Source organism: Amblyomma americanum, chromosome 6 (assembly GCF_052857255.1).
Source record: "Amblyomma americanum isolate KBUSLIRL-KWMA chromosome 6, ASM5285725v1, whole genome shotgun sequence".
Taxonomy (NCBI): Eukaryota; Metazoa; Arthropoda; class Arachnida; order Ixodida; family Ixodidae; genus Amblyomma; species Amblyomma americanum.
In genome coordinates, this window is record NC_135502.1 from 55,816,234 (window position 1) to 55,828,244 (window position 12,011).

Genomic DNA, 12,011 nt, shown 5'->3' on the forward strand with positions numbered 1-12,011 from the left:
AGCGCCGGCACGCTGGGGAGCGGAGCGGGGTCACGTGATCGCCATCTAGGCGGTGGCACTCGAGATCAGCATTCAGGCCAGACGGTATTTCGTCAGAGAGATGAATTTATTGAAAAAAGGGCTGGCTTGATGCCTAATGGGGTAAGGAAGATCGGGCAAACCTAGGTGGTGATTCGCCATGGAAGCCTCACAAGCAAAGCTTCACAGTGAGCTGTCTGTTTCGCTGCATATTGCAGACGAATCCAGTTCTCATAAGACATCACTTCTGTGGGGCGATGCTTGTGTTGCACTGTCTGAAGCCCCTCGCACTCCCGCACAAGGTGCCGCAAATTTGGGGTCACTTCGCAGTCACATGCGTGGCACTTCACCGCTGGTGGTGACTGTGGGTTGATGGGTTCGTTGCGTTGCCATCTCCACTTTCATAATGCAACTATGTATCTAGCTGTCAAGGCTAGCCATGCCTCTTGCCTTGATGAAAAACTGAGCTCCCTGGGACAGCCCTCTAAGCAAAGGGTCTGCATCATAGAGGGTTGAAGACATGAGGTCTTTTTGGCAACGTTGCTTCAGGTGCCGTCGCTCCTCTTCACGGCTGTGCAGTAGAAGGCGATCGGAATGGAACCCGTGCGTTGGGGGCGATGATGAAGTTGTGCCTCACTCGCCAGCCTGGCCGTGAGCCTGCCTGGTCTGGATTACCGGTATGACCTGGCACCCACTAGATGGTTGTCTGAGTGGCAGTCTCTCGTAGCATCTGTCTGGATGCCTCTTTTATATGGTACGCTGTGGTGTCATGACTATAGCTGGGTGGTCCCTTTAGGTCTCCAAGTACTGCTGTACTATCTGTGTACTTGTTAATGTCTTTTACACGCATTGTTGCATGGCCGTCATCGATTATCTTCCGTGCCAATCGGGTGACCCTCGACTCCAACCCATATATTTTATTGAAAACTCGATGTTTCGGAACTGGCTCAAAGTGGCACCTCAGTATACAGCTTTGTGTGGGTTAAATAAAAAGGTTGGGATGGAGGGAAAAGGGAAACGTGGACGGGATGAGGGATTGTTTGAACTTCGGGGTGAAGAGAGCGAGGAGGGCAAGTGGGAGAGAAACTTGTCCGACGGCGACGATTCTTGGTTTCACGGTTTGTGAGGTCGCCCGGAGCCTCTGTAGTGGTTTGTGCAGTCTCATGCATTTCAAGTGTGCCACAACTCAAGTAGGAGTCCCTTTGCTCGCTTTCAGTCTCTAATATATATATATATACTGATTTTGAGCTCGAAATATCATGAATGTTTGGTAACCGCACTCCACTTTTTTTGCAAAGTTCTTCTGCGAGCTCTGGGAGTACAGGGTCGCTTTCTGTTCATTTCCTGTAGGAAACGGGAGAGAAAATAGGAGAGATTTTGCACCTCCCTCATGCCTATTTGAGGAGGGGGTGGAGGCACTACCCCTTCTGCTCCCCCCCCCCAACTATTGTATGAACGCATATGCATTCATTGCCATGTTCAAGGTGACGGTCTCGGGTTTCTTGTGAATGTACCAACTATGGTAGGCCCATTTCTCCGAATGTTCATTTTGCACTAAAAAGGGCTTCGGCTCAAATATGTTTTAGAAAGACATCTAGCAGAGAGAGGGAGTGCTGCTGTATAAAACTGCAAAAGAATGCGGTAAAAAACTCTGTAGAAGCCTTACAAAATAACAGTATGTGACACTTCGTGAGGTGACGCTGAAGCCCTAATTATTTTCATCGTCTTCGGGTAACGATGCATGACGTCATTTTTAAACATGATGATTCCAGGTCTCCTTCCCACGTACCGCGAACACTGTAAAATATTCCTCACCTATACGCCTCATCATGGTGCCAAGTACGTATCAGTACAGGCAACTCGCCTTAGTCTGCGCTGTCGAGGCGTTTTGATGTATCGCTCAGTGACCAGCTTACAAGTGTGGTTTAAGCACTCACATTTCAGTGCTTGCATAGTAGATTTTAACGAGGTATACTTTATGACTGCCAAGCCGGTCAACGTCACTAACCTGTGCGTCTGTAAAAGCTTTCAGGGCAGCTGGGTGCTGCAAGTGTTTCTGTCAAGGATGCTCCAAAACACAGGAGTAAATCCGGCGCGATGCGCGCGCCCCTCGCGGCAGAAAGGGCAGACCAGTTGGGGGCCGCGCGACCACCCGCGCCGACACATGCGGCGAAACTGCCTCCGGGAGTGCGTTCGTCGTATTAATTCTTCCTTCTTTCATTGTATTCGCAGCATTCTGTGGTCACACATTAATTACTGCGTAGCAGTCTGCAATAGCACGTATTTTAGCTCGCCAGGGACAGAGTTTTTCACGTCCCCAAACGACCGAGATACACGATATGTAAGGCCGCAAGACGTAACGGTGGGTGGCTCACATCCCGACGGGCAGTGATCCGGCAATGAGGATTCACTGCATAACGTTCTTACCGAAAGAGAGAAAGAAGGCACACTACATGCAGTACACTGCGTTCGTATTTTTCTCACCACCGGAAGAAATCGAGCTACTCACTACTGTGGCCCCTGTATTTTCTGCTCCCAATGAGCCTGCTCGACAGAAGGAAAGGGCGTGCACCAAGAACCACAGAACGCGCCTGGTGGCGCACGCCGACGCAATTGATTATTCCATAACACTTAAAATGTAGTTTGGCCTATAGTGGCCAAAATATCTCAATTTTGGAACATTGGCGAGTACAGGGTTAAGTAAGAATGCTGGGTCAGGGTCCACGTACCTGCGCTCACCAGTACAATGTGGATAGAATGATGATCAATTCGCATCTTATTGACGTTCGCAGCAGAGACCACCGGCCGCTATGTGCTGTTCTTTCAAAGCCCTTCTGTAATCAGGAAAAGAAAACTGCGCCACCAGAGATATAGCTGAAGCCATTCAAATTAATTCTGCCTGAGTTTACTATACGTCAGAGTTACCTCATTCTCACGGACAGGAATATGTCGCTATAACCTAGCCGGCCGTCGTATGCGCGCCAGTTTTCAGGCTTTTCGTCAGCTTCTCGTATCTTCTTTTCACTTCTCTCTTTTAGCTCCCTCTACGCGTTCATTCCTTCTTCTTAACCTCAGTGAATATGGCACATATATGTACCCACGCGGGGGGATTGGCCAAGATACAGTGGAGAATTAAAATGAAGTATTCCTCTTCTTATTCCACATCATTTCATTCCTCCTCCACCGCCGCTTATTGTTGTTGCCTCAAAAGCGATCTTCGCCCAAAACGTTCTTTTCTTTTTCATTTTGCTCTCTAGAGCCTTCGTCCTTTGAGCCAATGCCCCCCCCCCCCCACCCCCCCCAGTGGGTATATGCGCCATTATTCTCTTGAGAGCAACAACAACAAAAACAAATATACGTCCCTTCCCAATGGCCTAGGAATAGTTCCTCAGGCAGTCCCGCGGTCGTCGCGCTCGTGGCTCTCTTCGTGTCGATCGCGTTGTACCACATATGTGGAGGGGGGCGTTCGCCACAAATCTTGTTCTGTATTTTTGTACTTATTTCTTCACCGTATTTTCTTATCCCCTCGCCTTCACTTTGTGGTCGTGTTTTCCTGCTTTTTCTTGAGCACCCTTCTCATTTTGTCATCTGCTCTATATTTCTCGTGCCTTGCTACTTGGAAATAGACGCCCAGCATAAACCCAGGGCTCGTCCGTGTCCCTATCTTGTGTTTTGATGTTCCCGCACTGTTTATCCATCGCTATGTCACTCCCATTAACTCACCACCACTCCACTCCATCGCTATGTCACTCAAACAAATCACCACCACTTCTTTGCTACGATCCCAAAAACTTTCCGATGGCCGCCCCGACCGGGTGTGCGCCCGACCTAGGCTGCCCAGGCGGCCAAGACTCTCCCACGGCCGGACTCGAGTAGCGGCGGCGCCATGGTTTTTTTTCCTCCATGGGCGGCGCGCTCCTCTCCAGACCGGCCATGACTTTCCCACGGCCGGTCTCGAGTTCGAACGCGCGAGCGCAACTTTCGAGACCGGCCGTGACTCTCCCAACGCATAGATCGGCCAACATCCCAGACGAAATACGCCGAACCTACCAGGTTAGCCCTATATCCAGGAATATGGATCCAAATCTACTCGCAGCCAGAAGACAGGCAAGGGCTGAATATGTAGAGGCGAAGATAGCCACACAAGATCAGGTAGTCTACACTGACGCCACTCTGTACCTGTGGACTCGTAGCCAAAGCATCAAGAAAACGGTATCGGTTGTCACAACAAAGGAGGGTGGCCTCATCAGCGGCGCATCCACGAGAGATGGGACGATAACTGAGGCAGAGGAGATCGCCGTAGCTCTAGCGGCAGCCGAGGGTTATCGCACCAACAAATCTCTCACAATCATAACGGATTCCCAAGAAGCGTGCAGACGCTACATGGTAGGAAGAATCAACAAGAAAGCACTAAGAATTCTCTTGAAAACGCAGCGAACCAACGAAAAGATCCAACATAGGATCTACTGGGTACCGGGACAGGCCGGAGTCGAAGGCAATCTGAAGGCGGACAAGCTAGCTCTCGAGCTTACTATCCGAGCTGGTGCGTCACACGCCTCGGATGGCCCGGAAATAACGGTAGAGCTCACGTACGCAGCTATCGTCAACCTCATCAAAGGCAGAAGACGCAAATATCCCCAGCCACATCCTCTGCTAACACAATATGAAGCGACATGTTGGAGAAGACTCCAAACAGGAGCTTTCCACAACCTTCACATTCTATATAAGATGTATCCGGAGCAGTATAGGGATACATGTCCGTGGTGCGGGGCAACCCCCACGCTGTATCATATCACATGGGAATGCATACACAATGTAGCTTTCCGAGGCAACAAAGAGCCAAATGCGGAGCAGTGGGAGGACCGGCTAACCAGCAGCCAGCTTAAGGTCCAAAGGGACCTAGTGAGCCACGCATGCCGGATGGCCAGGGACAGTGGTGCCTTGGACTAGGGGGGCCAACCACGCTCAGCCTGGAAGACATCGGCAATCTTCGGGCAAGCAGCAAGACTCCTTTATTAGAGCAATAAAGTTTATTCACTCAATAACTCCCAACGCATTTGATCCGGCGCCCATTGGCGACGCTGCCTGCTCACAGCGAGTGCTGCCTCTTGGGTTACTGCACGGTGCCTTATGCAATTTGTAAATATATGCTTTTTTCAGTTAGAAGGGCGCCCTTTAGATTAAGTAATAATAATAATAATAATAATTGGTTTTGGGGGAAAGGAAATGGCGCAGTATCTGTCTCATATATCTTTGGACACCTGAACCGCGCCGTAAGGGAAGGGATAAAGGAGGGAGTGAAGGAAGAAAGGAAGAATAGGTGCCGTAGTGGAGGGCTCCGGAATAATTTCGACCACCTGGGGATCTTTAACGTGCACTGACATCGCACAGCACACGGGCGCCTTAGCGTTTTTCCTCCATAAAAACGCAGCCGCCGCGGTCGGGTTCGAACCCGGGAACTCCGGATCAGTAGTTGAGCGTCCTAACCACTGAGCCACCGCGGCGTGGCTTAGATTAAGTAATGAATTGGTTTTTGGGGAAAGGAAATGGCTGCAGTATCTGTCTCGCATATCGGCGGACACCTGAACAGCGCCGTAAGGGAAGGGATAAAGGAGGGAGTGAAAGGAAGAAAGAGGTGCCGTATTGTAGGGCTTCGGAATAATTTCGACCACCTGGGTATCTTTAACGAGCACTGACATCGCACAGCACACGGGCGCCTATGCGTTTCGCCTCGATCGAAACGCTGCCGCCGCAGCCGGGTTCGAACCCGGTAACTCCGGATCTATTGAGCGCCCTAACCACTGAGCCACCGCGTCGGGTTCCCTCTTTTTCGGCATAGCATTCTCAGCAGTGTAATGCATCAGCATAGAGCTAAGATATGCTAATTAGCAGGCTGGTTAACTTTTACCTATTACACTTAGGCTCCTTAATTATTGAGAGGCGTGTAGCCCACCCAGACACGTAGCCAGAAATTTTTTTCGGGAGGGGCCCGAGGCAGTTAACTGTATAGGGCGAAACCCGGAAAGGGGGGGGGGGGCAGGGCCTATGCCTAACAAGAACACTTTTTTTTTGGGGGGGGGGGGGGGGGTTGAGCGCTATTTCGGGAGGGAGGAGGGCCGGGCCCCCTCGGGCCCCCTTTGGATACGTACCCTGAGCCCACCGTAAGTAATATCCATATCAGTTTTTAGAATTTAGAAAGTGTGGTTATCCTCGGCGCTATGACCGAATATATTCTGACGACATCGCACCAAAATATACGCGCTTTCGAGAAGCTTGCAGGCAAAGCAACCTCCCCAGTACACGTAACTCGTCAAAAGAGCCAACATTTGCTGGGCCATAGGGCCGAGGGTAACCGCGCTTTCGAAATTATAAAAACTGATATGGATATTACTTGAGGTGAGCTACACGCCTCTCAATAGTTAAGGAGCTGAACAGGAATAGCTAAAAAAATAACACGTCCGAACAAGAGCTTCTCAGCATTTTCCTGGCGGAAGCCATGTTGTTCGCAACCGAGACGTTCACTTTAGACGCCCCTATGCGAAATGTCGGCCAGATTCTGTAAAAATCGTTATCTGTGCGCTCATTCTACCCACGATGCAGAAGTGGTGCGGGCGGAGGACTCTCTATTTAGGCTTCATCTTACGGCCTTCCTGTCTGTCTGTTAGCTCCTCCTAAGCAGTGGCTGCTCAGCTGCAGCCAAGGCGGCCACCACGCTTCTTGAAGATAAAGTCCACTTTCGTGGATGAAAAGTTGTCACTGAATTTCTGAAGTTTTTACCAGCCACGTGTTGACGCTCACCCTTTCGGGAACATATAGTTTGCATGTTAAAAGATAGCCTACGAAGGAGGATAATTGTCGCTGCGGACGCAATACCGCAGCAGTACTGACACTGTGGACATGTGTGCTCTGTTAGAACGTTGAGGGTCGTCGTTATTGGCACTTAGGGAATGAACAGGTAAGTTGCGGGGCAATGAGTTCGGAAATGAACATGGTAGATGTGGCGGTAGGTTTAGAATCATTATGCGGCACACAACGCAACAACGACGCGATTAAACAAATTCTTCAGAGGAGTGCTGAGAAAAGTACTGGCCAGCTAAGTGTTCGGAAGATGAAGGCCATAACCCGCCAGCTACGCTGATCTAGTGACAATTAGCGATCACTAAATGTCCAACCTTTCTATCGATCGAGCCTTTCTAAGGAGCAAGGGAGAGTTTAGTAGCTATATGGTTCAGGGATCATGTATATATTTTTTTGTGTATGAACCGCAGAAAGCACGTACCTGTCCAACGGTGAGCTGCCTATTAGACTTCGTGAGAGCGCGCGCTGGTGATGGCACCTAGTCGAGCCACCCTAATGGCACCTGCGTAGTGCAGCGAAGTTGTTTCGAGCGGGGAACTTTGAAAAAGACTGCACGTACAGGTGGTACTCAGTGGTGGCACCAAGGGGAGGTAAAAAATTTGCCAGGCCACAGATAAATCTCGAGTACTTCGTTCAGACGTTGATGAGGAGGACGCTTATCATAGTTTATTTATTTATTTATTTCTTTATTTATGAATACTGCGATCTTGTACACAAGATCATAGCAGGTGGGAACATTGTGTTAATATACAGAATTACAAACAAAACAAAATTGCACATAGGAATTCAACAAGAAAATACAGCGACAAGGTCAATTAACAACAATCAATGCAAATGCTCTTGATATGAATGTAATGTCTGCTTGACATCATCATCCGTGAGGTTATTCCAATCAGTGATGGTCCTTGGAAAAAAAGAATATTTAAAACAATTAACTCGCGAATTTAATGGTGTTATGGAAAGAGAATAGCGATTTCTAGTTTGGTACCCCGAGGAGTAAGTAAGGATATTGGAAGCGTCAACTTTGAAATTATTATTAATTGATAGAAAAACTTTAAGCGATATATGCGATTTCTGTTAGGAATAGAGGGTAAACCGCTTTTTTTGAGGAGGTCACTGACTGATGCTCGCCCGTAAGTGTTATATATATGCCTTACTGCTTTCTTTTGGATTCTTTCAAGTTTATTTATGCTTACCCTTTCGGTTATATTTTTATGAATACCAATACCACAGAGGCACCCTTGCCCACCCAGCATTTCAAGCCACCGCCACCCCGTTCCCACCTGCTTCGACGCGCCACCCTGCCACGAATGTCCTGGCGCCGTCCTTAGTGGTACGGCCTTCTTCTGCCTATGCAGTGTGACAGCGACCGTGTTTGAGCGGTGGCGCCTGGAGGGTGAAAGGTTGTACTGTCGAATCTGGATTGTTCGAACTTGAAGAGGCCCGAAAATTAGCTTGAATTAAGGGTAGCCCAATAGTGCTTTTAAGTCCACCTGACGTGGATGGAGCCAAGGCATCAGCTCAATTAAACCGGAAGGTCGGATTAAGCAAGTTTGAATTAGCGAGACTCATTGTACTCGCGCAAGTAGACAGCTTATCTGGTCCTCCACCTCTTTTCACAGGCTAACGGAGGGAATGCCAATTGCATTGAGATCCATATCCAGAGGACTCAAGAACAGAATTTATTCAGCAGTATAAAGCGCACATTGAGGTGCAATTACGCGTATTGGCTTTACTCCAAATCAGGGCGTTAGAAATTAGCTTCATTCAAATTATTTATATCGGCGATGAGACATACGTACGTCAACAGGCTTCTACTGCGCGTGAGAGTAGGGCTACAGTGTTCGAAGCCACTATATTGGGCGCTCTGACAGCCTTAGGTAAGGTGAATCACGCCGTTTTTAAGTTAGCCTATTGTGATACGGTTGTACAGTGTCGCTTGCAAGCCTGCGTTAGTAGTTTTAAATAACTTTGAAGCTGCAGCCTACCACACGAAGCGCTTTGGCTCAGTATGTATCGCCATGGTTGCAGCTTTATTATTTTTATATCGTATTTGCGACTCGTGTTTCTAACGAGACTAATTTCGCGAAAAGATATATAGGGCTGCATAGAGAAAACAGTTTCCGCGCCGCTTTCAGAATGATTCCATATGAACAATAACAAAAAAGGCAATTGCGCGTTGCGCAGTGCTCCGCTGGACAGTTTTTTGCCGGTGTCGAAAACAAGCAGACCTAAAACTGAGTGCCCGCATAGAAAAAAAAAGGAAAACAACGGAAGCGGACAGCTGCAGTCTGAGCATGGCGCGACCGGGGCTGGCTGCGGCGTCAGCGGCGCCTCAGGTCGACGTAGAACTGCGCGGTGACCGCGAACCGCCGTAGCACCTCGTGAACCGACGAGAGGCGCGTGAACGGGCCGCGGCCGTCGCTGCAGGCGCCCAGGTAGTCATCGAAGTCCACGTGCACCAGCGCTACGCAGAGCCGCGGGAACTGGGACAGGATGCTCTCCAGCTGCGGGGTGAAAAGATAGAAAAATTCTCCGCCAAAACTGCCTCAGCGTTTTAAGAGCGTTAGCTACCGGAGCTTCTAGTGCTTACATCGGTGTGCTCAGGAAACGTGGAGAAGACCAAATCCAAACACCCGCGGATGTTTCCTTTCCAGAAACGTCCCTTCCGTGACACATGCAGCGCCATCTAGCTAGCTACCTCATGGATTTTGCACTGCTGTTGCGATTTACAGCCACTTTCACCATATCCGATATATTTCATAGTTATATCAGTTAATAAATTCATAAACTTGTGCATCACAACTCGACGAATCGTTTTACACCATCCGGAACCCCATGCGACAAACGGTTCGGCCGTAATGGCTGTCTGAAGGTCCTCGGAATACATGGTGCAAGGGCGGAAAGGTCGTCGGTGCGAACCCCACGCATATTTTGGGCTTCATCTCAATTAGTAACTTTTTCCTCAGGATTAGCAAGTCATTTGACACTATTTCGGGCATTCTGCGTCAAACGGGTGGCCTCCAAACTTTATGCAAATTATGGTCCCGGATGGTTCCACTTCGATGGCCGCGTATATAATGGGTCTAAAGTTTAGACACACATTGAGGCGCCACGCGCTCAGTGTTCCTACGTGATATAGTGTGGTCACGTGAAGCTGTTTTGATCCTTCGTTGCAGACAGACGCGTCTTTGACAAACGCAAGTGTAAGAGCTGACGCTCTTAAAAGTGTTCGCTCCTCAGGCTCTGTCTCTCTCTCTTTGTGCTGTGTCTAAGCACGACACGTATGACAGGGGAGGGCACCGAAGAAGAAAATGTGTTCGTGTCGAAAAAAAAAAGCGCGCAAAATACTCGGGCAGACCAAGAATTGAGATTTTTAGTGGCCATCATGGAGGAAACAGAGGAAACTGCATTTTGAGCGTGGAGGCAGCCATTATAGTAACGCTTCTTGACAGTCCACCGTTCAACAACTATCTTTTCAAATCGCTGGGGGTTCTAACGGACACCATGCAAAGGCCGCTGTTACAACGAAAGTAAAACTTCTGGACAGCATCCTACCCGCCACGGTGGCTCAGTGGTTAGGGCGCTCGACTACTGATCCGGAGTTCCCGGGTTCGAATCCGACCGCGGCGGCTGCGTTTTTATGGAGGAAAAACGCTAAGGCGCCCGTGTGGTGTGCGATGTCAGTGCACGTTAAAGATACCCAGGTGGTCGAAATTATTCCGGAGCCCTCCACTACAGCACCTCTATCTTCCTTTCTTCTTTCAATCCCTCCTTTATCCCTTCCCTAACGGCGCGGTTCAGGTGTCCAACGACACATGAGACAGATACTGCGCCATTTCCTTTCCCCCAAAACCAATTATTATTATTATTATTATTATTATTATTATTATTATTATTATTATTATTATTATTATTATTATTATTAGACAACATCCCTGTTAAAAATTTAATGTCACGACTCTCAGAAGGACAAATACTCTCTGTAAACAAATTAAGTATAGTTAATGTAGTGCCTCATGTTGTGCGACCATTCTCACCATGACGGCGCCGCAAAGGGTGAACATAGATTAGGAGGACAAGCGAGGTCAGTTTATGCGCTTTAGCTCCCTCTGCAGTGTCCTGAGGAAGTACAGTTTGGAAGGTTTTTACGATTTTCGCCAAGGAAACCGAAGCGAGATCGAGAACACTTATAGGGACCGAAATCAGAATTGATTCTCGAAGGTATATGGGTGCACCCCAATGACAATGGCACCGAACGGACCTTTATATCAAGCGATGCAACGCTGTCGTAGGCTTCCAGGCGGTAATAGCTCATGCCAGCCTTCCCCGGAACTTCGGCGAAGTTGGCGGCACCGGAGCTGTCGAAGCGCACGTTCTCCCACATCCGGCAGTGCTGCGGAGGTATGAGAAATCCAGCTCTGGGATCGGGGCAGCAGTCCGGCGTGCACTGTAGAGACACCCGGAAAGCCCACCCAAGCGCTGCTTGTCCCGTGGTTTGCCCGACTCTGCGTTAGTGTTCGTGCTGTTTGGGATTGCTTGCGGCCCCCACTGAGTAAAACCGGGATTTGCAGGAGAAAAGAAAGGAGTGTTTCATTTTATTCAGTACAGCTCAATTAGAAGAAATCAAGCACACAATTATTATAACCTCTCAGGTAACTAATGAATAACTATTCACCAATACGTTTGAACGAGGTATCCGGATAGCCAAAAACCCAACCTCGAAAGCGGGCCTCCCCAGCTTTACACACAAAAAATTCGTATTAAAAAAAATTAAACACGCCGTATAACCTGTTGTGGCAATAGGATATTAACTCATAAGAAATATGAAAAAGAAAAGGGGGTTGCCAAAGAGCAGAAAATTATGTGCATAGAAGACTCCTTTTACGGAATGTGTATAAGTGATTCTCGAGAGTCGTAGACTGGACGCAGGCAAGGTACCAATAGGTACCTGTTTTATGTGTTGTAGACTGCAGTTACTATCTCTAGGCGCCTAGTTTCATTTCAGTTCGTTGAAAGTACGTGCGTATGGGGCACTGTTTTTCTTATTGCAAACGTCTTGCTTTCGTCGATATCGCTGGCTAAAAGTTCGTAGCCACAATTTACCTTTTTAGTGCACTATTTAAAAAAAATTA

At 48.5% G+C, this 12,011-nt stretch overlaps 1 protein-coding gene across 1 annotated transcript; it reads right to left on the reverse strand.

Annotated features, from left to right (window-relative positions):
• Nucleotides 1-8,982: 8,982 nt before the first annotated feature.
• LOC144094716 (uncharacterized) lies at nucleotides 8,983-11,270 on the reverse strand. The gene is made up of 2 exons (XM_077628630.1): nucleotides 11,141-11,270; nucleotides 8,983-9,383 (listed from the first exon to the last, which is right to left on the reverse strand). The coding sequence occupies exons 1-2, from the start codon at nucleotides 11,261-11,263 to the stop codon at nucleotides 9,201-9,203; spliced, it is 306 nt and encodes a 101-aa protein (XP_077484756.1). The 5' UTR covers nucleotides 11,264-11,270; the 3' UTR covers nucleotides 8,983-9,200.
• Between the last annotated feature and the right edge of the window lie 741 nt (nucleotides 11,271-12,011).